The 26,231-nt window shown below is 38.3% G+C and overlaps 8 protein-coding genes across 10 annotated transcripts; 5 read left to right on the top strand and 3 right to left on the bottom strand.

Annotated features, from left to right (window-relative positions):
• Positions 1-20: 20 nt before the first annotated feature.
• On the bottom strand, positions 21-1,403 carry LOC106318147 (phosducin-like protein 3). The gene is made up of 4 exons (XM_013756013.1): positions 1,068-1,403; positions 780-923; positions 481-686; positions 21-369 (listed from the first exon to the last, which is right to left on the bottom strand). The coding sequence occupies exons 1-4, from the start codon at positions 1,313-1,315 to the stop codon at positions 197-199; spliced, it is 771 nt and encodes a 256-aa protein (XP_013611467.1). The 5' UTR covers positions 1,316-1,403; the 3' UTR covers positions 21-196.
• A 157-nt stretch (positions 1,404-1,560) lies between these two features.
• LOC106318146 (COP9 signalosome complex subunit 3-like) lies at positions 1,561-4,331 on the top strand. The gene is made up of 11 exons (XM_013756012.1): positions 1,561-1,831; positions 1,913-2,028; positions 2,115-2,361; positions 2,506-2,563; positions 2,652-2,741; positions 2,885-2,950; positions 3,140-3,229; positions 3,328-3,486; positions 3,559-3,680; positions 3,912-3,984; positions 4,073-4,331. Exons 1-11 carry the CDS (start codon positions 1,647-1,649, stop codon positions 4,142-4,144), a joined length of 1,278 nt encoding a protein of 425 aa, XP_013611466.1. The 5' UTR covers positions 1,561-1,646; the 3' UTR covers positions 4,145-4,331.
• A 223-nt stretch (positions 4,332-4,554) lies between these two features.
• Positions 4,555-7,782, top strand: LOC106318617 (ribulose-1,5 bisphosphate carboxylase/oxygenase large subunit N-methyltransferase, chloroplastic). Of its 3 annotated transcripts, XM_013756672.1 has the most exons (14): positions 4,555-5,074; positions 5,170-5,245; positions 5,333-5,407; positions 5,501-5,538; positions 5,622-5,708; positions 5,802-5,894; positions 6,032-6,186; positions 6,264-6,348; positions 6,442-6,528; positions 6,620-6,739; positions 6,899-7,000; positions 7,073-7,249; positions 7,327-7,391; positions 7,566-7,769. In XM_013756672.1, exons 1-12 carry the CDS (start codon positions 4,703-4,705, stop codon positions 7,238-7,240), a joined length of 1,458 nt encoding a protein of 485 aa, XP_013612126.1. In that variant the 5' UTR covers positions 4,555-4,702; the 3' UTR covers positions 7,241-7,249; positions 7,327-7,391; positions 7,566-7,769. The 3 variants fall into 3 exon arrangements, with proteins under 3 accessions (XP_013612126.1, XP_013612124.1, XP_013612125.1); XM_013756670.1 differs by having other exon boundaries at positions 5,333-5,538; XM_013756671.1 differs by having other exon boundaries at positions 4,703-5,074; positions 5,333-5,538; positions 7,335-7,391; positions 7,566-7,782.
• Positions 7,783-7,995: 213 nt separating this feature from the next.
• On the top strand, positions 7,996-8,763 carry LOC106315251. The gene has a single exon (XM_013752996.1). It carries the CDS (start codon positions 7,996-7,998, stop codon positions 8,761-8,763), a length of 768 nt encoding a protein of 255 aa, XP_013608450.1.
• A 1,562-nt stretch (positions 8,764-10,325) lies between these two features.
• On the top strand, positions 10,326-12,475 carry LOC106319052 (probable carboxylesterase 16). The gene is made up of 2 exons (XM_013757267.1): positions 10,326-11,428; positions 11,767-12,475. Exons 1-2 carry the CDS (start codon positions 10,644-10,646, stop codon positions 12,305-12,307), a joined length of 1,326 nt encoding a protein of 441 aa, XP_013612721.1. The 5' UTR covers positions 10,326-10,643; the 3' UTR covers positions 12,308-12,475.
• Positions 12,476-12,528: 53 nt separating this feature from the next.
• Positions 12,529-13,407, bottom strand: LOC106319053 (30S ribosomal protein S13, chloroplastic). The gene is made up of 3 exons (XM_013757268.1): positions 13,261-13,407; positions 12,959-13,183; positions 12,529-12,854 (listed from the first exon to the last, which is right to left on the bottom strand). The coding sequence occupies exons 1-3, from the start codon at positions 13,366-13,368 to the stop codon at positions 12,687-12,689; spliced, it is 501 nt and encodes a 166-aa protein (XP_013612722.1). The 5' UTR covers positions 13,369-13,407; the 3' UTR covers positions 12,529-12,686.
• Positions 13,408-18,210: 4,803 nt separating this feature from the next.
• LOC106317233 (myb-related protein 315-like) lies at positions 18,211-19,705 on the top strand. Its single transcript, XM_013755085.1, has 3 exons — positions 18,211-18,442; positions 18,606-18,735; positions 19,080-19,705. The coding sequence occupies exons 1-3, from the start codon at positions 18,310-18,312 to the stop codon at positions 19,618-19,620; spliced, it is 804 nt and encodes a 267-aa protein (XP_013610539.1). The 5' UTR covers positions 18,211-18,309; the 3' UTR covers positions 19,621-19,705.
• Positions 19,706-20,912: 1,207 nt separating this feature from the next.
• On the bottom strand, positions 20,913-21,573 carry LOC106317562 (early nodulin-like protein 1). The gene is made up of 2 exons (XM_013755360.1): positions 21,392-21,573; positions 20,913-21,301 (listed from the first exon to the last, which is right to left on the bottom strand). The coding sequence occupies exons 1-2, from the start codon at positions 21,540-21,542 to the stop codon at positions 21,015-21,017; spliced, it is 438 nt and encodes a 145-aa protein (XP_013610814.1). The 5' UTR covers positions 21,543-21,573; the 3' UTR covers positions 20,913-21,014.
• Positions 21,574-26,231: the final 4,658 nt, after the last annotated feature.

The following is a 26,231-nucleotide window of genomic DNA, read 5'->3' as shown; positions in this document are numbered from 1 at the left end:
GAATTTGAAATTTGAGAATGAAAATCTAAATAGATTGATTCACAGTCAAGATCCAGCGCATGTGATCAGGGAGGGTATTGATAATAAAAACAAGAAGTTGTGGAAAAGCATTACAACACAAATGGAGAAAGCATTTTAGTTTTACCAGTCAGAAAGGCAACAAACAAACATAACCAACAGAGGCTTTGAGAGTGTTCTAATCGCTATTGTAACCATCATCATCGTTATCCTTATCTTCATGGTCTTTCACCACTCGTTCAATGAACTGTCTTCGAACTCCAGCCATCACAGCTTCCCTTGAGGAGTCATCGTCTCCACTTTTGCCATCGTTAAGAACTGGCTCTGACTGACACAAAACTAAGGCTACACCTGCAAAAGCATCAAACATGTGTTCAGACATCATCCCCTCCGGGTCTATGACACTGACACCACTATGCTAAAAGCATGATAAGATGCAACTGAATCAGACATCAAACTTACTCTCTGGGGTGCACCTACGGCCAACGCTCTTCAAGCCTACATGAGTTCCTTTAACAGCACCATGATGGTACACCAGCAAGGTAGGGAGATTGCAATCAGGGTAGTTGGGAATACAATCAGTTGATATAATCTTAACAAACTTCGTTCCCGGGTATCTACTAGCCAGTTCTTCTAGACAACCCAATAACAAGCCACACTCTGCAATACTATCAGATTAAACAAAACAAAAAGAACAAGAGTTCAGTTTTTTTTTTCAAGCATGTCAGGCTTCAAGACCAATCATAGTTACAAAAGCATACCCATCTTTGTAGAGACATACAACAACCCAAACTTCAGCAGAAGCTTGCGTAACCTCCCTCACGAAATCAGAGCTCGAGATTGGAGTCACTGATCCATACCTCCTGACTTTAGCAGCTTCTCTCAGCTCCGTCAACCTCTTCTTCCTATCAAAACATCAGAGAACAAGAACCCATGAGCCACATCGAAGTAAAGTCGTACTCTTTTCATAAACGAATCGATAAAAATCAGAACTTGACAGTTGCTAGCGAGCTACATAACAGATCCTAGAGATTTCGATATGTGCAAACCTGTAATCTTCGAGGAATCGATCGTCGTCGAGATCTTTGTCGTCCTCAAGATCCTCGAGCTCCTCCTCCGTCTTCCCATCGAACCAAGCTTTGTCCTTTGGAGCTGAAGCCTCGTCTTGCGCCGGAGTATACGCCGGCGGTTTGAACGCCGGAGCCTTCTCAGGGAGATTCCCTAGCTTCCGTTGGATATCGTCCCATTGCGTCGACGTTCCTTCCACATCCTTGTAGACGAAGTGATAATCTGCCATCGATCGAAAGCTTCAGATATTCTCCGTTCGAGCCTTTGAATCTGTGATCGCAATCTCGTCGATGGTGGAAAAGGCTTTGTCAGAGTCTCACTTGAATGGTTTACATAAACCGAAACTATTGCTTATCTGATTCATACCGGTCCGAAAATATCTGGTTTAGAAAGACGGTTAGCAATCGCTATAGAGACCCTCTGGCTGAATCAGAATATCCGCGCTTATCTTGAGGATATATATTTTTTGGAGAGGGTCTTGAGATAATTAGACAAACAATTGTGAATTTTTTTGAGAGGGAGAGAAGAAGGGCGATCGATTAGGGTTTTTGATCGGAAGTATGAACTCGGCGGAGTCTCTGATTAAGTCAATCCAAGGTTTATCAGCGAGTCCCGGCGACTTATCTGCACTCCACGGTATTTTGAAAAAAGCGGAGGACTCGCTCCGAAACAACTGGGATGTTCAGCTCGCTACTCTTGAAGAGCTCGACCCTTCAATTCATTCTCTCGGCTACTTGTATCTCCTGTGAGTTTATTCTATCCTGATGGTGTTTTTGGATGTATTGATTTTGTGAATAACTTTTGTGTATTGTTTGATTTGTTGAAGCGAGGGTCTTACTCGTGGTTCTGTGTCGAAGGGGAAAACTTCTGGCGTGGTTCTGCTAATGGCTCGGTTCATCAACCGTTGCGATGCTGGGCAGATTCGCTTAGCGAGCGAAAAGTGTAATCTTTTTGTCGTCTCTCTCTCTGTGTTTTATGTTTTAGAGAGATTATGATGATGTTGTTGTTGTTGTTTTGATTCCTTGCAGTTGTTACTCTTTGTAAGAGATTTAAAGACAGAGTTTTGGAGCTTGAGGATCCTTTACGAGGGGTGGCGCCACTGGTGTCAGCTGTTCGTAAGGTTCAGGTCTCTGCTAAATGTCTGACTGCGTTGCACCCGGATTGTCTTCAGCTATGTCTTGAGGCGAAGTGCTATAAAGCTGGTTTCTCTATTCTTAGTGATGATATCTTGGAGGTTGACCAGCCTAGAGATTTTTATCTCTATTGCTATTATGGGTGAGTCAGTTTCCCTCCTTGCTATAAGTTTGTTTGTTTTAGTCAATGGTTGGTAGCATTAGTTCACTCGTTTGATTCTCGTCCTTGATAGCTATGTTAATACATCAAAAGTAACTTTCCTATAATTCTCTGCTGTTTTGATAGGGGAATGATATGTATTGGACTGAAGAGATTCCAGAAGGCATCGGAGCTTCTTTACAATGTAAGGCATTCTATTTACTTTTTCACGTATTATGAGCCATCATGGATTTTTGCTTTGGTTTTAACTCATATCGAAGTACTTGTTTCAGGTTGTTACTGCTCCAATGTATCAACTCAACGCCATAGCTCTTGAAGCGTACAAAAAGTACATATTGGTTAATCTCATTCACTCTGGCCAGGTAATACTGTGTTTATATTTTACAAAAGTGCATCTTGTTTTCTGTCTAATGTTGGTTCCACTAGTTATATCACGTGTCTTATTTTCTCTTCAAGCATTGATTAATCTTATGATGTTTTTTCTTATATTATTTTACTTGTGCAGTTTAGTAACAGTCTCCCCAAGTGCGCTTCTACAGCAGCTCAGAGGCACCTAAAGAGCTGGTGTATAGTAAGTTTGAATCTATTTCTCTATGTTATGGCGTCTTCTTACTTTTTTGCTCTTACGATGAGATCTTTCTCCATTTTTTGGTGGCGAGTCCTGTTTTCAGTTCAATGCAATGAATTTAGCTGCTTTTTACCCCATACTAGCTGGGATCTATGTACAAGCTTACGATTTTACCATTCACTCTTTTCTCAGCCTTACTACGAAGTGGGTAATCGTTACAATGATGGGAAGATCAGTGAACTAGAGGCAGTGGTTGTGGCCCACAGCTCAGATTTTGAAAAGGTAAATCTCCCCTAGACACTAACTGTAATTTCTCACTGATATATCTTCATTCACCCTATAACTTACTTTGATTAATCTTCGTTCATCCTACTTTTCAGGACAATAACCTTGGATTAGTTAAGCAAGCAGTGGCATCCCTTTACAAGCGGAACATTCTGAGACTGACTCAGAAGTACTTGACCTTGTCGCTTCAAGATATAGCCAACATGGTCCAACTTGCTAATGCTAAGGAGGCGGAAACGCATGTGCTTCAGATGGTAGTGTATTCTGTGTGTCCCACACTTGGTTTATGGAAGCTAGCTATTTAACAATATAACTGTTATATGCAGATCCAGGATGGTCAAATACATGCCCTTATCAACCAGAAAGATGGAATGGTGAGATTCTTGGAGGAACCTGAGCAGTACAAAACCAGTGAGATGATAGAGGTCATGGATTCTGTCATCCAAAGGTATGTCTACGAACCAAATTTTTTGCTGCCGCGAAACCAAGTTCCTTGCTACTGCTTTTTTCTTTGGGGGCGGGGGCGACATGGAAAACATAAAAATTTCGATCCTCCTTTGTTTATATGATTCCGTAATAAGCAGCATCTGGAATCAAAATGATAGAGAATTGTATTGTTTACCCGGAGTAGAGTGCTAGAGTCAACCAAGCTTTGTGTGTGTTTTATGTGATTTTTCAGGACTATTGGGCTGTCGAAGAATCTCATAGCCATGGATGAGAGCTTGTCATGTGATCCTTTGTACTTGGGAAAGGTAACTTAATGCCATGTTTCATAGACTGTTATGTCCTGTCCTGGAACCTTTGTTCTCAGACTTGACCGTTGACAACTTTTTTTCTCAGGTTGGAAGGGAAAGGCAAAAGTTCGACTTCGGAGACGATTTTGATACTGTCCCTGAAAAGTTCTCCATGTAAACAGCAAAAGACCTGGTGGAACAAAACTTAACACAAAGACAACTTTAGTTGTGGGAATCTGGACAACTTTCTTTTGATTTCTTTGTTCTATTTTTTGTTGGTTTATGAAGTTTCATATATTGTTCTCACAATAGCCAACTAGTAGAGAAGAGCGAATCTTAATCATTACTTAAAAAAGTTTCTATTAGTGTCGTCTCTTGCTTAATTATTTAAAGAAAAAAAAAAGCACGGAAAGCACAATCCTCGCTTCTATAGTTTCAAACTGCGTGTCGTGTGCGGTAAATATGATAGGTTGTCGTCCCGTTATGTTGTTGGGCTAGTTTAAAGCCCATAACACAAAAATTGATGGCTTTTCAGTCTCAACAACCGCCACGTGGATTTATATTCTTAAAATCATCTTTTATGTCGCGTCTTCTCCCTTTCGTTTTCAACGTGATTTCCCTCTCTTATCTTCAATAAAAAAAAATATCTGAGAAAAAAGGGAAGGAAGAACGGAGCAACATCCTCAGAACCGCCGCCGGAGAATCTTTGTGCTTCCAAAGAATCGGAATTATTTTGATGGAAGGGATTATCAGTTGCTTTCATCCCAAATGCGTCTCCCTTCCAATTCGTTCATCCCCACTTTCTAGGGTTTCTTCACTCTCTCAGTTGAGGAACCGTAATTCACTCTCTTCATCTCGATCCGTTCCTCAGAGGAGCTTGTGCGTATCGTCTTCGAGCTCGGATACTTTACTCGCGGGCGGCTCATCAAAGGAAGACGAGAGGCAGAGCAAAGCATCGAGCAAGAAGGAAGGAGACGACTCGGGGGATTTGAAGCATTGGTTGGATAGGAATGGTTTACCTCCTTGCAAGGTATTGCTCAAGGAGAGACCCGCTCATGATCAAAACCATAAACCCATTCATTACGTTGCTGCTAGCGAGGATCTTCAGGTGTTTTGACTTTTTTTTCATTACAGAATCGTAGTTTGATAAAATTCGTTCGTTGTTGATAAACCTTTTCCTAATTGCAATGTTTATATTTACAGAAGGGCGACGTGGCGTTTTCAGTTCCAGACTCTTTGGTGGTCACACTTGAGAGAGTGTTGGGAAACGAGACTATTGGTATGAGCCATTCCACCCAGTTACCTACTTCACCAAGTTTGAATCTTTATTTGTAGTCATAAACCTCTGTTTTCTTTTTTCATACAGCTGAACTGTTGACGACGAACAAACTGTCTGAACTCGCTTGCCTAGCTTTGTATTTGATGTATGAGAAGAAACAAGGTAAGAAATCAGTTTGGTATCCTTATATAAGAGAACTTGATCGTCAAAGAGGAAGAGGTCACTTAGATGTGGAGTCTCCGTTGCTGTGGTCAGAGGCTGAGTTAGAATACTTAACTGGCAGCCCGACGAAGGTATTGCAATTAGTATATGCATGACATGTGATGTGAACTAGTGTAGTGGATTCTCAATGTTCATCTTCTTTGACATGGTCTAGGCCGAAGTTCTTGAGAGGGCTGAGGGGATTAAAAGAGAGTACTCGGAGCTTGACACTGTCTGGTTTATGGCTGGATCTTTATTTCAGGTCTGGACTACTATATCTGCAATCTAAAGCTTCAGCTTCTTGTTTTTATATGGAGCATACTTACATCAAGTTGTTTGTGTTTTTTTTTTGCAGCAATACCCATTTGACATACCAACTGAAGCTTTTACTTTTGAGATTTTTAAACAAGCGTTTGCTGCCGTTCAGTCCTGTGTGGTGCATCTACAAGTAATATTTCATTCTCTTTTGGATTTTTTCATATATCCTTCTGAAAGAATACATATAGTTAATTCTAATCATATGGTCTTAGTTCCGTTACTCTGGAGTTGCTTGTTACTTCTGCTAACTTTTATTCCTGTGCTCAGAATGTCAGTTTGGCTCGTCGGTTTGCTTTGGTTCCTCTTGGTCCTCCTTTGTTGGCATACTGTTCCAACTGCAAGGCAATGCTTACCGCTGTTGATGGTGCTGTTCAACTCGTGGTAGATAGGCCATATAAGGCTGGCGATCCTATAGTTGTCTGGTGCGTCTGTAACCCAAACTGCTCTTGCTTTCTGATTTTATCTTTTCTTACTTTTGTGTTTCATCCTTCTTCTCAAGGTGTGGGCCACAACCTAATGCGAAATTGCTTCTGAACTATGGATTCGTTGATGAAGATAACCCTTACGATAGAATAATCGTCGAGGTATTTATGAAATTTTGGTGCCTTTACTGTAAACTACAATGTAGTTTTCATGTGATTCTCTCCGCGTTTATAAGTCGTATCTTGCAAATCCAGGCAGCGCTGAGCACCGATGATCCTCAGTATCAGGACAAGAGACTTGTTGCTCAAAGGAACGGAAAATTATCCCAGCAAGTTTTTCAGGTATGAACGTGTGACATTCCTGTTTCAACACTGCTACTTTGAGATATTTTGCCTGATTTTTTGTTTTGTTTTGTTTTGTCATCCATATCAGGTTCGTGTGGGAAAAGAAAAAGAAGCTGTTCAAGATATGCTTCCCTACCTGCGACTGGGTTACATGTCTGATCCTGCTGAAATGCAATCAGTTATTTCGTCTCAAGGTCCAGTTTGTTCAGTAAGTAGAGAATGAGTGCTCTTTTTTTTTTTTTTCTTAGTAGTCTTTTGACATTCCCTTGATTGTATCAAATGCGTAGGCCCAACATGTGAGACCTCCATTGTTACTTCTATACATGAAGCTACTTGATAAAGGTTTAACTCTCAGTCTCTTTTGTAGATGAGCCCTTGCATGGAAAGAGCAGTATTAGATCAGCTTGCTGATTACTTCATGAGACGCTTGGCTGGCTACCCTACCACCCTAAAAGAAGATGATGCATTGGTATATCCTACCACCCTAAAAGCATTTTTGTTTTTGTTATTCCTGATTACTAATAGAATTGGTGATCAATAGTTGGCAGATCCTAGTCTGAATCCTAGGAAGCGAGTTGCCACACGGCTTGTCAGATTGGAGAAGAAAATGCTAGCTGCATGCCTTGTGGCAACAGTTGATTTGTTAAATGAGTTGCCCGATACAACCATCTCTCCATGCCCAGCACCCTATGCTCCCTCCTTGAAATAATAAAAAAAGGCACTCACTCATCTCTGTCCTATCTTTCTCAAATACTAATAACTAACATTTTCTGACCTCCTAAAACAATGTTTTAGTGTTGCAGCTGCATTTGTTGGTATGGCAGGAGTATTTTTTGGTCTGTGGTCGTCGCTTAACTAAGGTAAGTTTTAGTGCTCGAAAACAATAAATACAAAGTTTCCCTGAGATACATATAACTTGTATAGATTCTAGTTGAGACTAGTTTTTGTGTATTTCTCTGCTGCTATGAATATGATGGTTTAAATGTTGTTTCTGAGACCAGAAGTTGATTTTTATGTTTGTAAATGCATTGCAGTTGCAGGTAGTAAGCTACTAGGAGTGTACCTCTGGGTTGCCACGCAAATGTTTCCACCTTTGATCTTACTTTCTCTTGCAACAATTAAGCATTGTCAAAATCCTGTAATTACAGAGACAAACCCTTCAACTTCACAATTATTCTGTGTTTTGTTTTAGAATTTTAGTATTTTACTGTATCCAAAAATACTAGTATTAAATAAAATTGGGCTTCTGTCTTCTGAGATCCAGTTTAACTTAGAAGAAGGCCCAAGCCCATTGAAATACAAAAACGTGACGAACATTAACCAGACATTCATAACACATGTCTTGTCCTAACTCGACGAAGCTACTCATCAACCAGATTAACTTCGTCTGTTGTGTTAATTTACTTATTCCTCGTACATTCATCTCCTTCTTCAGTTTCAGCTAGGGTTGAGATTCCGATCTCAATGTCGATCAACGTCTTCAAAACCTCCGTTCCAGACCTCCCACTCTTCTTCACCATGTTCCTAATCATCTACCTCGTCGCCTACCTCATCGTCTTCCGCAATTGGAAAACACAAATCCGTCCCGAAGCTTCAAGCTGTCTAATCTCAATCTTCCACGGAACTCCCGCAGTCTTCCTCGCCTCACGCGCCGTCTTCTCCTCCTCCTCAGGCTTCTCCTTCTCCTCCGCCAACACCGCCGCTCAGAACACCGTCCTCGATTTCAGCGTCGCCTACTTCCTCACCGATCTCCTCCACTACATCGTCTTCTACCCTAGCGACGTCCTCTTCATCGGCCACCACGTAGCTACTCTCTTCGTCTTCATCACATGTCGCTTCCTCGTCTCCCACGGAGCCTGCGCCATATTAGGGCTCCTGATCCTCGCTGAGGTCACCAGCGCGTGTCAAAACGCGTGGACACTCGCCGGAGCGAGGAAGAGCGATCCGGAGTCTAGATTGGCCGTCAAAGTGTATGATCTCTTGTCTCCTCCGTTTTACCTATACTACAGTGTCGTTAGAGGAGTGTTGGGACCTTTGTTCTTTGGGAAGATGGTTGCTTCTTACGCTAGAGGCGAAGCTAACGGCGTGATACCTAACTGGCTGTGGGTTTCTTGGGCTGTTGTTGTTGGAACTGCTATTACTGTTAGTATACTTTGGATTTGGAATCTGTGGATAGAATTGTTTAGAGAAAGGAAGGCTAAAAAATTAGGACAAGACAAGAAGGTTAGATAGTTTTGTCATGATCATTTGTTTTGGCCTTCTTTTATGTACTATATTAATAATAATTGATTTGCTTCTGGATGAGAAGTATGTGCAGTTGCAGTTTTAATTCATGTGTGTTACATTCTCTGTATGATTCAGAAGTTTGTGACATTCATTGGTCTTGGTCAAGTTTTTTTCTACATCTCTCTTGGTTTGTAACTGTGCCAGACGCAGAGTGTAAGGTATTACAACGTCAGATAACTCTGATTGAATACACTTGGCCTCTGAGTTTATTTGTTCTGTCTAACAAATAATAGAGAAGCTTGTGTGTTACATGATGGCCTTCTTCCCGACAGCCAGGTAAGATTGACAGTCGTGAGAGGCCTAGCATTTCAGGTTAGTTTGCACCCATAATACTAGTTAGTGTGAGTTTAGCTGACAATCCTCATGGTTGGTAAATAGTAACTCAAGGTTTAGTTTCCTGATTCTTTAGAATCAGGCTCTCGACCAAGGGATCTATTTCTTTTTTTGGCTAAGATGATGCAAGAGGTAAACAAGTCATGACTGCTACTTTTTATGTTGGAAGATGTTTAGATGAGATAAACTGAGAAAGTCTCGTTAGACCTACCAACGAAAGAACAATGAATAGTAAACAAACCTTAGAATTCTTGTGGTGTTATCATTACAGACTCAATCATGACAAACTTATATCAAAATCAAATTTAAGATAATAATAATAGTCGGCTTAACACATATTCACTGTTTTAACTTTTTAAGTCCGACTACATTGAAGAATTGTTTGTGAATCCAACTTATGCAAACAGAAGAAAAAAACTGTGGAAAAGTAGTCCAAAGTTCAATGGTTGAAGGAACCTGGGGTCAGGGGCATTTATGGCACACACCTCCTGAGTCCTGATGATGGACCCAATGTTTTACATTTTAGAAACCAGACAGATCAATAAATCATCTCGTGAAAGATCTAAATAAACCGAATTAAATGGTATGGGCCTTGACCGAGACTATTATTGCAAATTAGTGTCAGTTTTATATTTCTGAATACGATCTCTAGAGTCTTGATTTTATAATTTTATAGTTCACCAATATCGACCAAATCTTTTTGAATGTTTCAAGGATTTGTTTTTTTCTCTCTCAATTTGTTTGGCAACATTCTCATATTCATATGAACACTGAATAAAACTATCATTAAGCTATAATAGAATGGTCAAACAATTATGCGATGACTAATTCAAGGTAGCATTCTTTGTTACATTTGAAAGTTTTCGCTTATATAACCAAGATTTTCATAAATTAAAATAAATTATAAGTAAGGCTGTCTTAGTTCATAGCCATATACTAATTGGAAACAAAATGAAGTGTCAATTTCTATGATTTAGTTTTTGGAATCTCATTTAATAGTTTCCATTTACAAAAAAAAAAAAAAAAAAAATTTATCATAGAAAGAACAGTATTGTAAATACCAGTTTTGTAGATAACATTGAACATACCTATTCGCACGCAAAGAAAAAAGAAAAGCTTTCTGCGCTTTGTACGTCGCTGGAACGTACGTATCTCGAAAACGAAACACAACTCTCTACTCACGGTAAACGCGGTACAGGTGATTATTGTCTCCTCTTATTACCAAGAGACAATGACACTTTATCCACAATCCAATGTCTTTCCCTCTCTCTACCTTCTTCTTCTTCCTCGTCATCATTTTGATTATAGAAAAGCTTGATCAATTTTGCTTCTTTGCACCCAGAAGCTTCGATCCCACTCTCCATAGACTCTCTCAATTTCAACTTGTATGAGCTCCATAGATGTGATCTCTCTCTCTCTCTCTCTCTCTCTCTCTCTCACACACCTAGAAAACCAAAAAAGTTCCCATTATTTGGGTGAGAACAGAGAGGGAAATGCCAAGCGTAGCTGTGAAACTCTACAGCGTCTTCTTCAAGCTCCTCCTCAAACACCGTCTCCAGAACCTCATCTCATCTCCCCCCGACGACAACGCGTCGCCGGATCCCTTCGGCGTCTCCACCCGATCCGATGAATCCGTCGCCGCCGCGAACCCGTCCTTCACCGACGGCGTCGCGACCAAAGACATCCACATCGATCCGATGACGTCGCTCACGGTCCGCATCTTCCTCCCCGAATCAGCTCTCTCTCCGTCCGAGCTTCGCCGCGGAGACGACGATTCTCATCCTCACAATCCCAGATCCGATCGGAGACATAGCCACGCCGTCATCCCTCGTAACCAGGCCTCTCCGGGGAGGAACGAGTCTCGGAGGAAGAGCTACGAACCTTACGGAGGATACGCGCCGTCGGCGAAGAGGAGCTCGCGGAAACTGCCGGTGATGTTGCAGTTTCACGGCGGAGGTTGGGTCGCCGGAGGATCTGACTCGGCGGGTAACGACTTCTTTTGCCGGAGGATAGCTAAAGTGTGCGATGTGATTGTGTTGGCAGTAGGGTATAGGCTTGCGCCTGAGAATAGGTATCCTGCGGCGTTTGAGGATGGGGTTAAGGTGCTGAATTGGCTTGGGAAGCAAGCTAATCTAGCTGATTGTTGCAAGTCTTTGGGTAATAATAGACGCGTTAATGGGGTTGAGTTGAAGAAACTGAATGTTCAAGGTCACATTGTTGATGCTTTTGGTGCTTCTATGGTTGAGCCTTGGCTTGCAGCTCATGCTGATCCTTCCAGGTTTGTATTTGTTGTCTTGCATGCTTGTTGCTCATGGACACATTGTGGATGATTGATGCTTGTTTGGTTGATCTATGGAGAACTAGGAACTAAATTGTTGTCAGGGGCCTGTCCTGGCAAAACCAAAGGAAACATTCAGATTAAACCTCAAAATTTGTAAAGAAAGAAAAAAATATTGAAATCTTTACTAAATCGTCTATAAACCCCAAAATTTCAAGACCGGTCCTGGTCATTGGTTCTGTGTAGAAGTTAGATGAGCTTATCTTCTATTGCTTGCAATCACACATCAAGAGCTGTTTCTGTTTCTCAACTTGTTGCTCATATATGATTTGAAACAGATGTGTTCTTTTGGGGGTGAGCTGTGGAGGGAACATAGCAGACTACGTAGCTCGGAAAGCAGTGGAAGCTGGGAAACTTCTAGAGCCTGTTAAAGTCGTTGCACAGGTTCTAATGTACCCTTTCTTCATCGGGAACAACCCAACACAGTCGGAGATAAAGCTGGCAAACTCTTACTTCTACGATAAGCCTGTCTCTGTTCTCGCCTGGAAACTCTTCTTACCAGAGAAAGAGTTCGACTTCGACCACCCGGCAGCAAACCCGCTTGCTCATAACCGGAGTGGACCGCCTCTGAAGCTAATGCCTCCAACGCTTACGGTAGTGGCGGAGCATGACTGGATGAGAGATCGAGCCATTGCTTACGCCGAGGAGCTTAGGAAAGTAAACGTAGATTCTCCAGTTTTGGAATATAAAGACGCGGTTCATGAGTTTGCAACGCTTGATATGCTTCTCAAGACTCCTCAGGCACAGGCATGCGCCGAAGATATTGCTATTTGGGTCAAGAAATACATTTCGCTCCGAGGCCATGAGTTCTCTTACTAAGACTAATACACTGTTAACTATTATTGTTACTCATTATCTTACTTTTTTTTGTATGTAGCAAAGATTTTGTGATTAGGATTAGAGACGATTCAAGATTTGAGTCTTTTTTTGGTTTAATGATGTATTCATATGTACGTATTCTGAAATCTGAATAAACCACCTTGGTAACTTTGAACCCAACATCTTAGAGCTTATCATCTTTGACCTGAGAAACACTAGAATACATCTGTTGGAACGGTCATAAATAGAACCTTTTACATGATAAAGCCGAAGAAGATCTGGAAAGGGCTCACGATTAAAACAAAGTCTCAGGGATTACACAAATCACATTTTAAACAGAGAAATAAAAAGAGTATTACAAGGACATCAAGAAGATGGGTTACTTTGAAACTTTCTTCTTGCCAGCAATGGCGATCTTCTTGCCCTTAAGAGTCCTGCAGTTGTTCTTGGTTCTCTGTCCACGACACGGCAACCCTTGGATGTGCCTAACGCCACGGTAACACTGAATCTCCTTCAATCTCTTGATAGCAAGCGCATTGAATCTCCTCTGCACAAACACAAAGTAAAGCAATCTAACAGTTCAGTTCTCTAATCTCAATAAATGAAAAGGGGCAAGACATTTTGAACTGTTACTATGTAAAGAGAGAGTACCAGATCACCCTCGATCATATACTTGGAGACTTCGTCACGAAGCACGATGAGCTCTTCCTCAGCCATGTCTTTGGTGATTTTGTTCTCCATCTGGAGATCAACGAGGATCTGGCGAGCTCTGGTTCGGCCAATGCCGTGAATGTACTGAAGAGAGTATTCGATTCTCTTGTTACTCGGAATCTCCACACCTCCAACACGAGCACATCTGATGGTTAGACTCTGCTTCTGCATTTCAACAAAAGGAACCAAAGTTAGCGAACTTTAATTACATCAAAGAGAGAGAGTTCTTGAGAAATTATTACACTGGGAGCGTTCGAAGCTGGGAGAGCAAGAGTGTTGCGAGTGAGAGGATTCCAGCTGCAAATGAGTGAGAGCGAGTGGGCTACGGGCATCGCAACCATCTGCGCCATTTTTTTTTTCTGTCTCCTTCTTCAGAGGCGACGAAAATGATGAGCTACGGATAAGGCAAAACGTCGAATCCAGACGCGTTTCTGTTGGGCTCCAAGAAAAGTAATTTACAATATCAAGTACTTATTGGGCTTTATTAGGCCCATTATTCTATCGTAAAGGCCACCTTTATCTTTCGATTGTTTGAGACATGCTCCTTTGCTGTGGCACGTATATATATATCAAGAATAATAATATAATCTTTTTTGATAAATCAAGAATAGAGAATTATAGAACTAGGAAATTTCGCAAAACTAATCCAATATGGCCTTACAATTCTTGGATGAGTATTTTCTCTACCTGTCTTCTCAGCTAATATATAAATGATGTTGCAAACGAGTAAAAGATTGTATAAAAATTGTTAGTGGAGAGATGCAAAGTCAACGTAGAAGAATGAGTCTTGTAACTATTGAGAGCTTGGGACAGGCATTAAGAAAAAGAATTTAAACACACATTATTGAGCTGGTCTTTAACTTCGTTGTCATTAGTTATTGTTGTTCTAATGTATTTTTTTTTTAAGTTGTCTGCATGTTTATTCATTTTGCAAATCTGATGCAGTTGAATTGTACTTATAGTTTTGGTTTCAAATCACTACAACATTAGTGTGATCTGTCTATATTAATATATACATTTTGTAAGTTTTTCTTTCTTTTTTAAAATTAAGTTCCTATTCAGGCAGGCTGTTTCTATATATTGATGTGTATGTTTGTTTCGCGATGCTTGGAGATTATATCCATGAGTGTATATAAGAAGCTTGTGGTTGATCTAGTAGCTAAATATAAGATATACACATTTCTTACAGAACCAATGTCTGAATGCACCCTTTGTTTGTTCAGTCATGCCCATTATTGTAACTTAAGGCTGTCATTTCATTATTTTGTTTAGGAAAACTCATCTGTGTATATATATATATATATCTAATTTGGAATTTGATTTATTACATTCATATATTTTCATATGAGTTTTTATAGTGCCTTGGTCAGATATATGATTGGTTCAAAGGAGGAAAATATGGTACAAAAGCATAAAAAGGAGAAATGTTTTTAGACAGGATTTATTATTTTGATAGCAACAGAAGATTACAGTCTTTCAAGATACAAGAAACGAGGAAGACATGAAAAAAAAATAAAGTTAAAAGAAAAAAATTCCGAGAGAAAGCAATAGAATGATGAATAGAAACAGAGCTTAGAAGACGAAGGACAAGGCACCGACCAATGCGGTGGCGATGAGCTGAGGATAGGCGGAGAAAGTGGCAGCACTTGGTGCCGGAGCATGAGCCTTGGGATCATGGGACGATGGAGACTTAGCCGGACCATGGTTGACTCCGTTGTGCGACTCAGCAGTCATGACCAAGACGGCCAAGACAATGCAGACGAAGGCAAAGCGGATCAAAGAACTTCTTGCTGCCATCTTGATTCCTCTCCTTCTTCTTATTCAGTTTCTTTCTTTTGCTTTTCTCTGTGATATCTATCAATAAACGGGTTCTTGAATATATAGAGAGATCGGGTTGTTTATAAAATGTTAGTAAATTTAAAAGTCTACGCATAAGAATGTGCCTTGGTGTAGAAACAACCATTAGTCGTTATCATTACACGTTGTTCCGCTTAGTCATTATTTTTTTTTAAAATAGAAAAGGACAGAGATGTGAACATGGTGGTGTGTTTGAAGTTTTTAGTGGACACCCATTTGTGATTTTATACTGTATGTACTGGAACAGCTAATTACTTCCTCGTCACCACGAGGAACGTGTCTTGATCAAACCAAATTGTACCGGTTTGATTACGGATCGATCCGGTCTGTTTTCTGGCTCTTGATTTGATATGAAATATAGTTTTAGTTTTGGTTTAGTTTCGTTACTTCGTTTCTTTGATTTTATCATAAAATCCAAGTTAATATACTGGAGATACGGGATTAGGTTGGACCTAGTGGGCTAGAAACGTAAGATTAGATTCTAATGGGCCTATAATGGATACGTCGTTTGACTTTGGTCTCTCGTATACTCGTATTATTAGTTTTCTTCATGGCCTCTAGTATAAATCTTTTTGCCAATGGTCCCTCATGTATTTAATACTCTACATTAGTCTAAAGTTTAGTTCAGTTGATCAGTTCAGAATCAGTGAACCAAAACAAAGTCGAATAATTGTTAGCTGCAAGTTTATTTTCGCTAAGATTATGATGAACCACGCAAACGCTATAATTAGAATATTCGATATAGTTATTTTGTCGACTAAGGTCGTATAAAAGCACATACTAACACAAACAGTAATGTAAGATTTACGAAACAGAAACCTCCATTATATATACGTCGATGGTAAATAAAATTTTAAACTTATTTTGACATCATATACTCATATATAGATAATTGCCCCCGATGACCTAGTTTTAAGTAGTATAATGCAAATTGAATGTCCACATAACAGAATAATAATTCAATGAGAAAAACTAATACAATTTGGATACTTGAGGTGATATACTTAACATTTAAAATAATTAAAATTAAATTAATTAAATTAATCAATTAGACTAAATGAGTTATACGACTATTCAATATTAAAATAATTAAATTAATATCACAGATTATATTAATCATATAAACACTGTAAATCGAAAAAGGAATAATAAAAGGAGACGCTCTCAGGCACACTTATCGAAGCCCTAAAATCAGATATGGTTTCCGACGCCGGCAGCTCCACAGCTCGCCGGCGTCGCTGCTTCTCGCCATGCTCTGCTCTCTTCTCTCCTGTTTTTCCTTTGTATGCTACTTTGCTTCACGGATCTCTCGAGGCGTTTGGTTTTGTGGTTCTCTCCGTCGTGGATGGCTTCGCTCGTCGTCGCTGCTACCAAGCCAAAGCCCTTTGGATCCTGTTTCTCACCTGTAACCCTCTTCAGCCGCTACTAACTACGCCTGTTTCAGATCTACTTTTGACTACTTGTGTGTGTGGGGATCCATACTTATCCTGGTGGTTTGAACTGCTGTATCTCTCCGGCCGTATCGTTGGGTTCAAGGTACTCACTTGTTTTCCCTCTCTGCCTTGTTCTATTGCCCTGATTTCAGATGCATATCTGGTCATCGGTGTTTGTGGGGTTTCACTTATATCACTGCAAGCAAGTTTTGACGGCTGGGGACTCCCACCGCGAACACCTCCTGCAGCTCTACACACTGACAATTGCTCATTCTCTTTAAGCTGGTTAGACTTCATTGACCTGCGGCTCAACTCTGTTTCAGATAAACCCTCTTGGCTCCAACACGGTAATGTTGAAGCTGCGAAAAGTTTCTGCCTGATCTCAGTTATTGTCTTCAAGGAATCCATCTTCAAGCTCAATCCTCTTTCAGTCTGGGTGAAGCTACAAATGTTAGGATCAGAAGGATATACTCTAATCCTTGGTGCAATCTTTGGAGGTTTTCCAAAATGTTCAAGCATAGCACACCATCAAAGTTCAACTCCAACAAGAGCAAATACCAAGAAATTTATGTCAGTAAGTTGGAGTCTATCAAAGCTTGGAGATTGTAGTCCCTTAGCACTTTTCTTAATAAAGGCTAGCCAAACTTCCTCATGCCGGGGCCATGAGAGACCACTTTTCACCATCCTCCACTTCGTAGGAGTGACAACTTCCACCAAAATCCCTCTTCGTGAGAAGGACTCTTTCTTTGGCTATGTAGTCAATGATCATTGTCGATTTCCTTACCGTTTGTTGCCTTATGTGATGGTTCGTTTGGGACCGGAAGGCACAACGATACTCATTTCGATGAGCATCGAGGTTATGGATCATTCAACATCACAATATACGGTGACTATTCCCGTTGAAGAACTTGAAGGACGATGTAATCTCTCTTGGAGCTTACTTGTATGTGGCACCTTTGAACTTTCTTTTGACTTGTTATCAAGCTTGTGTCTCTATCTTTCTCTTGCCTTGTATTGAATGTATCCAGTAGGATCGCACATCTACTTTCAGATGTTGTTTATATCTTTGTAGTTGGCTAAGTTTTATGAATGAAATATTTGGTGTTTCAAAAAAAAATAATAATATCACAGATTATGGCAAGTGAGTATAAAATTGACTTTCTTTATTAAGCAAGTTGCCTAATCATGAAAAGCAAAATAACATACTATGACGTAAAAAGTGGAGTCCTCAAAGGTTCATAACAAATAATTATATACAACATATTTTATAAATAGAATATTGCAAAAGTAAAAGATGCTTTGATGACAGAACAAGCACAACGCTTCGAAGAAGGGGACCGATGGATCCAAACAAATTTCAAATCGTTTATCTATTAACCAATTGTTTTAACAAAATACTAATAGTTAGTTAATTCCTTTAGTTGCCATTTAAAGAAATCGTATACTATTTATGATCATAAACTCAACAATAAGAACTTCACAATAAAGCAAACATATAATACTTGCAAATTGCATTATGGAAACTTGTTTAGAAATGTTTGTACTCATGAAATCTCAATCGACTTCCCAAATAATATTTTTTTGGATTAGTAAAAATGAAATTTATTTTTGCCAGTGCTTCAGCTCAAACTTAGATAGTTAATGAATCATAAGCTAAAAAAGAAGTTTGTCGACAAGCACATATTATTCTAAAACAAACTCACTAACTCTTTGTTTAATCATCTCGGCAATCATTATTTACTGCCTCTCTTATTAGTGTTATGCTTTAAACTTGGATTTATTTGTCTTTTAGCCTGTAAGTGACCTGTCAAAAGAGAGAATATTTGCCCTTCCCAACTCACCTCTTATTATTTATAGGTAATGCCCATTACTTGATTGAAAGCTCTCTTCTTTATACTTTTGGCTAACTCATCAAGCTCCCTCTTTGCTTTAAATCAGCATCATATCGATATGTATGCTATTTATTGATTAATGCCACTACGTAGAGTTTGCTTTGAATAAATGGGGAGAAAACCTTGCTGCGAAAAAATTGGATTGAAAAGAGGTCCATGGACTATAGAAGAAGATCATAGACTCATGAACTTCATTCTTAACAATGGCATCCATTGCTGGAGAGTCGTCCCCAAACTTGCAGGTCTTCTTTCTTTATCCAAACACATGTATAGATATCTGCATCCATAATTATGATTTTTTTTATTTTTTTTTATTCAAAAAAATAAAAATAATTATGATTTTATTATCATATTGCATTTTATGTTCTCTTTGGGGGTTTAATTAGTCTTTACATGTGCATGAAGGTTTGTTGAGATGTGGGAAGAGCTGCAGATTGAGATGGATTAATTATTTGAGACCTGATCTCAAGAGAGGTGGTTTCACTGATGCTGAAGAAGATAGGATTATGGAACTTCACTCTCAACTTGGCAATAGGTACCGCAGGATAATTTTTTTCTTTTTGGGTTAAAATATGAAAATGTTTTCTTTTTTTATATCAATTATGAAAATGTTATCTAAAACCTAAGTTCAACGTATATAGTTGTGCATGGGAGTGTGTTATTTTTGAGTGAAGAATTGTTTGTGGGAAAATGAATAATATATATGGGGATTTATACATTTTGTATAAGTTTGTCCATTTATCCTTCACGTGGTACGCTACTTTCTGATTAGTCTATGAGACTTGTACTACAAAGTGACATTGATAGGATTTCTTTATATGCTGTAGAAATGCTATAGTTATTCTTCTTACATGTTTTATGAGTGTTTGGACGTTGTAGGTGGTCTAAAATTGCCTCACTTTTCCCTGGTCGAACGGATAACGAGATAAAGAACCATTGGAATACGAAGATCAAAAAGAAGATGATACATCTTGGTTTAAATCAGGCTGCGCATGAACCAATAAATAGTATCACCAGCCGAACAAAACCTAAGCAGATAACAAATCCAAACATGTCTTCTACCATCACAGAAAAAGAAGAAACCAAGGAACAACGAAAAGATGATGTTATAATAGAAACAACGAAACCGTTAATAGTATCCAATAATGATGAAGAAATTCAGGCAGAAAACTGCAAAACTTTATATGCAGAAGAAGTAGACATCGGATCTCTATTCGCAATGCAAGACAACGAGATATCGATCTCGTCTTCTTCGTTCTCTTCTTTATATAGTAATATTTCAAGAAGTGAATCTTCATCATATCTTGCAGGAGATTCAATCTCTTTAGAGCAATGGGACTTGGATATGACGGACCCTTTGGTGCCTTGGGACCTCTTCACCAATCTTGATGATACGCTTTTCCTTTATGACAAAATGTGATATTACATTGTAGCATATCTATAAAATAATTGTCATAAGTAATTAGTATCTTCATTTCATGTATGTAAGATTGAATCGGAGTATGCATGGCGTGCAATAATGTATTATAATTTTCTCATACAATATGTATCATGTATGCATATATATATATAGTGTCATAGTGACGATATTTTTCTCGTATTAATTAGTAGCTATAATGTACTTTTTAGTTTTATCGGCAAGACCGTAAGTAACTATCACCATTATCGTAGTAATTTTCAAATAGTTGTTCCTAGTTATATATCAAGTTCCATACAATTCTACTAAATTCTTGCAACACTTCCAATAAAAACAGGAAACATATATATAAAACAAAACCAATCCCACCTCCCACATGTGCGGGCACAATAAGTGTTGCTTAGAACATGATTATTGGAAAGTTCTTACGGTCGGGTTCTTAGTGCAATATAAGAATCTATGTTTACATTAATTTATATATGTATAAATGTGTTTATAGTTTGGTGAATTAGGTTAATGCGGCCTTTCATCTATTAAAAGAAACATTTACGGGGAAAACATATAGAAGAAACATATACTAAACAAAACTTGTGAAAATGACTCTAACCCTTTTAAAAGAAAGAAGAAAAAAACTAATGAAACAATTGGCCCGTTTGAGAATTAACAATGAGTTCCAAAATAAATTATACCTACCTACTTTGCAAAAAAAAAAAAAAACAATTGTACCTACTTTATTCGAAGCAGGCAAATGATTTAATTTTGTTTTGTATAAATGAATTAAGCAATCACATCTGCTAAAATTTCGATAACTATTAATATTTTCTTAAGAATATTTGATTTGATCGGACCAAAATAATCAAGAATAAAATATTTGTTTACACTTTTAGATCATGGTGATCATAGTTGTTGGGATAAAAGACAATGACGACAATGTTGCTTCCGTCAAGTGTTTGGAATTTTGCAATCATTGAATTAATTACTATGATTATGTTATTATAGTTTTCTTTAAAACTGAGTGCGATTAATTAATTAAACTCCGTGTGTAAACGAATAATTTTTTTGTAATAATAGTAAAACATTAAAAAAAATTGGAAGCTATGTCACATTTAAGTGTATATTTTAAAAGAAATTTTAAGTGTTATTTGTTTATTTAAATGGTAATTATGAAAACAGTGGTATGGAATGAAAAACAAATCTATGTGTTTTCTTTTAATGTCAAACAATCTCCACTAGGTATATTAAGAAAAGAGAGACTAGACTCACAAATAAAAAGTTTATATAAAACTGTACAACTAGCAAATATATGAGCTCTAATTTTTTTTTAAAAAAGAATACGAAATTACCATAGAAGCAGCAAACATAAACAAGCTAATTTGAACCTAAATCTAACACTGACACTAAGCTACAAGAGATAACGTGAAGCTGAAGAAACACAACCAAACGGCAATTGCAGGCGTAGGAGCTACGGATGTGGTGGTACGGTCGTGGGTCATGACCTCGACGATCATCTTCTGACCTTTTTCACAGTGACCAGACGTTCCACTTATGAAATAGTAAGGAACTGAGTGATCAAACATGAACCGGGTCTTGCCCGTATTCGAGTAGAATCTTGGGTGCGACGAATTGCATTGCATATAACCCTCCTTTGTCACTTGCATCACCGAATCTTTCTTGTACTTGAATCCTTTTGACCCCATAAAACCAAACAAGGAAAAAAAATCAAATTTGATGTGTAAAGAGATTGAAACTTTTTAAAAGTTTAGGATATGCTTACGAATGGTGTCTCCAACTTGGAACCGTTGACCGGAAGCCCAATCGTTAAGACTTGTTGAAACATTTGCAGGAGGAATAACCCAATGGAGTTTGTATTCATTTGAAGAGACTGAACCAGAAACCATTAAGACAATTACTAGCCAAAGAAACATCTTTTTTTTTTTAACTTTCTTATCCCGAGAGTAAACAACAATGGAGTGAATCTGGTTCTAGGGTTAATAAATTAGGATTTTTATAAGACAAAGAGTCGGGTTGGTTACGAGAAGAGAGATAGTGGGAGAGAGTGATGGGAGATAAGTGTTAGTGGCTGGTTAAGTGCTTTTGATTAAAATGAAAACAAGCGGGAACAAAGGAGGATCAAACACTCTGAGCCAGTTAGAGTGTTTCCGTGGCTATTTGTAATAACCGTACATCTAAATTGATTTTGGTCCCGTCCGGTCCATTCCAGTACAAGTCTTTAGCTTGATCTCAGGCTTAAACAGCTTAACAAGATCACTGATGTATCTAAACTTTATTACATAACTCGGAACATTGAATTTATCATGACCATGTCTTCATAAATCTTCATGTCAGAACTCACTATAGCACAGTGCCAAGAGTCTGTTACAGCACGTGGCATCTTCTGTCTTGTACAATGTTTGTTACACTAATAACAAGAAATATGTCTCTATCTCCTATCCATTATCTTGTACATACTGTTACGCTCTCTTCTCTTTGTCTGGTCGAGGATGATCCAAAAGATTAAGATGAATGGTGTAAGTAGCTTTAGGAAAATGTTTTTGTTTCAAAATATAAGTAGTTTTCGTATTTCTAGATAATTTTTACTTTTATTGAATACAGTGTGACCAATCAAATTAAATAGATTTATTTTATTGGTTAAATTATATATAACCTATTTATTATAAAATATTTTTTAATAACATAATAATTTTCTTAATCTTCGTGCTTTTAACCAAAACTACTTATATTATGAAACGGAGGAAGTATATAACGCTATGGAATTTTGCTAAATATTTCTTGTTCATGAGTTTTTTTATCTTTCTTTTTTTTTAATCAGTTTTTTCATCTTTGGGAAAGTTTTCGATATTGTATGGATTTATCCTTTTATGGGTTTGTTTATATTTTTGGATTTGTTTTTATCCTTTTGTGATTTTTGTGCGGTTTATTAGGATGCTTGTATTTTTGATGAATTAATAGAATAGTTGCCGATAAACAAAAACCTCTATGCAGACAAGAATATTCTCGATCGGAACCTGATTTTGAACACGTAGACTTAACCGTCCATGTTTATGGGCTCAGTGTATGCTGGCGCTACAAGAAAACACAGTTTTAGCAAGGAAATTTAACGAGGAAAACTATTCCTCGTGAAATTACAATGACTTAACGATGAAATTGCGAGGAAATAAAGTTTCCTCGTAATGGCCTTGTAAAATACCGAGTAAAGCTTTTCCTCGTAGAATCGTCGTAAGTTGACGTGGTTTTTCCGAGAAAAATGTGTTTCGTCGCAAATTCGTCGTAATTTTAGCATGATTTTTACGAGGAAATAACTTACGAGGAAAGAACGAGAAATCCACCAACTTAACACGTTTTTTTTGCCACCAACCTAATTTTTCGTCGTAAATTCCTAGCAAAATTCAACTACCAGATTCGAAAATTTTCTATATATATGGAGGTTTGAACATAATTTTAAGCACACCAACAAGAAAAAAAACGTGAAAAAAATGTCGGGCTTGGGAAATATTTTCGAGTTGCGGAGGTGGATGTATATGCATAGAGATGCTAACGGGAGAGTGACGAAAGAATATCTTGCTGGGTTGGAGCGTTTTATGCATCAAGCAGATTCTACACCGCTCGCCCAAGAAAGCGGTAAAATATTCTGTCCTTGTAGGAAATGTAACAATTCAAAGTTGGCAAATCGTGAAAATGTTTGGAAGCATTTAGTAAATAGAGGTTTCACGCCAAATTATTATATCTGGTTTCAACATGGAGAAGGTTATAGTTATGATCAGAATGAAGCTAGTAGTAGTAATAGCAACTTTCAAGAAGAACCGGTTGATCATCAATTGCATAATGCACATAGTTACCATCAGGAGGATCAGCCGATGGTAGATTATGATAGGGTTCATGATATGGTAACTGATGCATTCGTAGCTCATGATGATGAAGATGAAGAACCTAACATAGATTCAAAAAAGTTTTATGAAATGTTAGATGCGGCAAATCAACCACTTTACAGTGGTTGTAGAGAAGGTCTCTCTAAATTGTCATTGGCTGCTAGAATGATGAATATTAAAACTGATCACAATCTACCTGAAAGTTGCATGAACGAATGGGCAGATTTATTTAAAGAGTATTTGCCGGAAGACAATGAGTCTGCTGATTCTTATTATGAGATTCAGAAACTGGTTTATAGTCTTGGGTTGCCTTCGGAGATGATAGATGTTTGCATCGACAACTGCATGATCTACTGGGGAGATGATGAGAAGTTGGAAGAATGTCGATTCTGCAAGAAACCACGATTCAAGCCGCAAGGAAGGGGACGTAATAGGGTACCGTACCAAAGGATGTGGTACCTACCAATTACAGATAGATTGAAAAGATTGTACCAATCGGAGCAGACTGCTGGAAAGATGAGGTGGCATGCCGAGCATACTCAGACGGATGGTGAGATGACTCATCCATCAGATGCAAGAGCCTGGAAAAATTTTAACAAAGTACATCCGAATTTCGCTAGCAATAGCCGGAATGTGTACCTCGGATTATGCACAGATGGATTTAGTCCATTTGGAATGTCAGGGAGACAATATTCATTGTGGCCTGTCTTTCTTACGCCATACAACCTGCCACCGGAGATGTGCATGCAACGGGAGTTTTTATTCTTGACCATATTAATACCCGGTCCGAAGCATCCAAAAAGGTCACTTGATGTTTTCCTACAACCACTGATAAAAGAGTTGAAAGATTTGTGGTCAACAGGGGTGAGGACGTATGACTGCTCAACGAAGAAGAATTTTACGATGCGAGCTATGCTTTTGTGGACCATAAGTGACTTTCCTGCCTATGGGATGTTGTCTGGATGGACTACACATGGGAGATTAGCTTGTCCATATTGTAATGGAACGACAGATGCATTTCAACTGAAGAATGGTAGAAAGACAAGTTGGTTCGATTGTCACCGTCGATTTCTTCCAGTTGGCCATCCGTACCGAAGAAACAAGAATTTGTTTAGGCACAAAAAGGTTGTGAGAGACACTCCTCCTCCATATCTAACTGGAGAACAAATTGAAGCGCAAATCGACTACTACGGAGCTAACGAAACAGTTCGCTGGGGTGGTAATTGGCATGTCCCTCGTAATATGCCTGATTCTTACGGTGTTCATCACAACTGGCACAAGAAGAGTATATTTTGGGAGTTACCATATTGGAAGGATCTCCTTCTGCGCCACAACCTTGATGTGATGCATATAGAGAAGAATTTCTTTGAGAACATCATGAATACAATATTGAATGTCCCAGGGAAGACAAAAGACAACATAAAATCGAGGTTGGACTTGCCGGATATTTTTACCGAAGATCCCACGGAGAAAGCTGTTGAAGACGAGTTTCATGTAAATGATGATGTTTCAAGTGATGACGAGAATGTCGATGAATCCGATTAATGTATTTCATATTTGTATGAGTTTGATTTATTATATATAATTAAAGATAATGGGAGTTTATTTATAAATAAGATATCGACATTAATTATAAGTAAAGGAATTGTGTTTTTATAATTTTCGGTTTGGATTAGAATGAATTGCTTGAGGTTAAAGGATAGAAGTGTTTGATATATGAAGTAGAAGATAAAGAAGATGTGGTTTGGGATTTGGGGTTTCGTTTTAGGGGTTTAGAGACAGTCGTCGTACTTTCCACGTTACCTCACGGGAATTTTACGACGATTTATAATACATTACCTCGCATATTCCACGGTAACAGTAAACGTCGTAAGAGCCTCGTTAACTTACGTGGAATGAGCGAGGTTAGCTTTTTTATTTTACTTTTCGTCGTTAATTCGTCGGTAAATATAAACCCTAAACTAAAATGAAACCCAAATCCCTAAACCCCAAATGTGCAAACCCTAAAACTCCCCATCCTACTTCATATAAACTAAAAAAAAATTAATTTTCAATTTTTTTTTTATGTTTTTAAACCTTTCATATATGATTTGTAGCGTGTGTTTGATTTGTTGTGTGATACGTCAAATTCAAAATTTGTAAAATTGTTTTCCAACGTATTAAACCTTTCAAATTCAAAAAAATATATATATTGAAGTTAAAGGGTTAGAAATATATGAAGTATAAGATAAGAAATATAAGGAAGATAGGGTTTGAGGTTTGGAGATAAGAAAGATAGGGTTTGAGGTTTGGAGATAAGAAAGATAGGGTTTGAGGTTTGGAGATAAGAAAGATAGGGTTTGAGGTTTGGAGATAAGAAAGATAGGGTTTGAGGTTTGGAGATAAGAAAGATAGGGTTTGAGGTTTGGAGATAAGAAAGATAGGGTTTGAGGTTTGGAGATAAGAAAGATAGGGTTTGAGGTTTGGAGATAAGAAAGATAGGGTTTGAGGTTTGGAGATAAGAAAGATAGGGTTTGAGGTTTGGAGATAAGAAAGATAGGGTTTGAGGTTTGGAGATAAGAAAGATAGGGTTTGAGGTTTGGAGATAAGAAAGATAGGGTTTGAGGTTTGGAGATAAGAAAGATAGGGTTTGAGGTTTGGAGATAAGAAAGATAGGGTTTGAGGTTTGGAGATAAGAAAGATAGGGTTTGAGGTTTGGAGATAAGAAAGATAGGGTTTGAGGTTTGG

Source organism: Brassica oleracea, chromosome C9 (assembly GCF_000695525.1).
Source record: "Brassica oleracea var. oleracea cultivar TO1000 chromosome C9, BOL, whole genome shotgun sequence".
Taxonomy (NCBI): domain Eukaryota; kingdom Viridiplantae; phylum Streptophyta; class Magnoliopsida; order Brassicales; family Brassicaceae; genus Brassica; species Brassica oleracea.
Note: the sequence above shows the minus strand (reverse complement) of the source record. Positions and strands in the feature narration are given on the sequence as shown.

Excerpts from the sequence above, each read along its gene's own strand:
- LOC106318147 (XM_013756013.1), bottom strand. The coding sequence starts at position 1,315 with ATGGCAGATTATCACTTCGTCTACAAGGATGTGGAAGGAACGTCGACG. Across the intron at positions 687-779 it reads GTATGTCTCTACAAAGATGG|TATTGCAGAGTGTGGCTTGT; the intron begins GTATGCTTTTGT and ends TTAATCTGATAG. Across the intron at positions 370-480 it reads CCGTAGGTGCACCCCAGAGA|GTGTAGCCTTAGTTTTGTGT; the intron begins GTAAGTTTGATG and ends ATGCTTTTGCAG.
- LOC106318146 (XM_013756012.1), top strand. The coding sequence starts at position 1,647 with ATGAACTCGGCGGAGTCTCTGATTAAGTCAATCCAAGGTTTATCAGCG. Across the intron at positions 2,362-2,505 it reads TATCTCTATTGCTATTATGG|GGGAATGATATGTATTGGAC; the intron begins GTGAGTCAGTTT and ends CTGTTTTGATAG. Across the intron at positions 2,742-2,884 it reads ATCTCATTCACTCTGGCCAG|TTTAGTAACAGTCTCCCCAA; the intron begins GTAATACTGTGT and ends TTACTTGTGCAG.
- LOC106318617 (XM_013756671.1), top strand. The coding sequence starts at position 4,703 with ATGGAAGGGATTATCAGTTGCTTTCATCCCAAATGCGTCTCCCTTCCA. Across the intron at positions 6,529-6,619 it reads TATCCCAGCAAGTTTTTCAG|GTTCGTGTGGGAAAAGAAAA; the intron begins GTATGAACGTGT and ends CATCCATATCAG. Across the intron at positions 6,740-6,898 it reads CTCAAGGTCCAGTTTGTTCA|ATGAGCCCTTGCATGGAAAG; the intron begins GTAAGTAGAGAA and ends TCTCTTTTGTAG.
- LOC106315251 (XM_013752996.1), top strand. The coding sequence starts at position 7,996 with ATGTCGATCAACGTCTTCAAAACCTCCGTTCCAGACCTCCCACTCTTC.
- LOC106319052 (XM_013757267.1), top strand. The coding sequence starts at position 10,644 with ATGCCAAGCGTAGCTGTGAAACTCTACAGCGTCTTCTTCAAGCTCCTC. Across the intron at positions 11,429-11,766 it reads GCTCATGCTGATCCTTCCAG|ATGTGTTCTTTTGGGGGTGA; the intron begins GTTTGTATTTGT and ends GATTTGAAACAG.
- LOC106319053 (XM_013757268.1), bottom strand. The coding sequence starts at position 13,368 with ATGGCGCAGATGGTTGCGATGCCCGTAGCCCACTCGCTCTCACTCATT. Across the intron at positions 13,184-13,260 it reads CAGCTTCGAACGCTCCCAGT|AAGCAGAGTCTAACCATCAG; the intron begins GTAATAATTTCT and ends GTTGAAATGCAG. Across the intron at positions 12,855-12,958 it reads ATATGATCGAGGGTGATCTG|AGGAGATTCAATGCGCTTGC; the intron begins GTACTCTCTCTT and ends GTGTTTGTGCAG.
- LOC106317233 (XM_013755085.1), top strand. The coding sequence starts at position 18,310 with ATGGGGAGAAAACCTTGCTGCGAAAAAATTGGATTGAAAAGAGGTCCA. Across the intron at positions 18,443-18,605 it reads AGTCGTCCCCAAACTTGCAG|GTTTGTTGAGATGTGGGAAG; the intron begins GTCTTCTTTCTT and ends ATGTGCATGAAG. Across the intron at positions 18,736-19,079 it reads CACTCTCAACTTGGCAATAG|GTGGTCTAAAATTGCCTCAC; the intron begins GTACCGCAGGAT and ends TGGACGTTGTAG.
- LOC106317562 (XM_013755360.1), bottom strand. The coding sequence starts at position 21,542 with ATGTTTCTTTGGCTAGTAATTGTCTTAATGGTTTCTGGTTCAGTCTCT. Across the intron at positions 21,302-21,391 it reads CCAAGTTGGAGACACCATTC|GATTCAAGTACAAGAAAGAT; the intron begins GTAAGCATATCC and ends TGGGGTCAAAAG.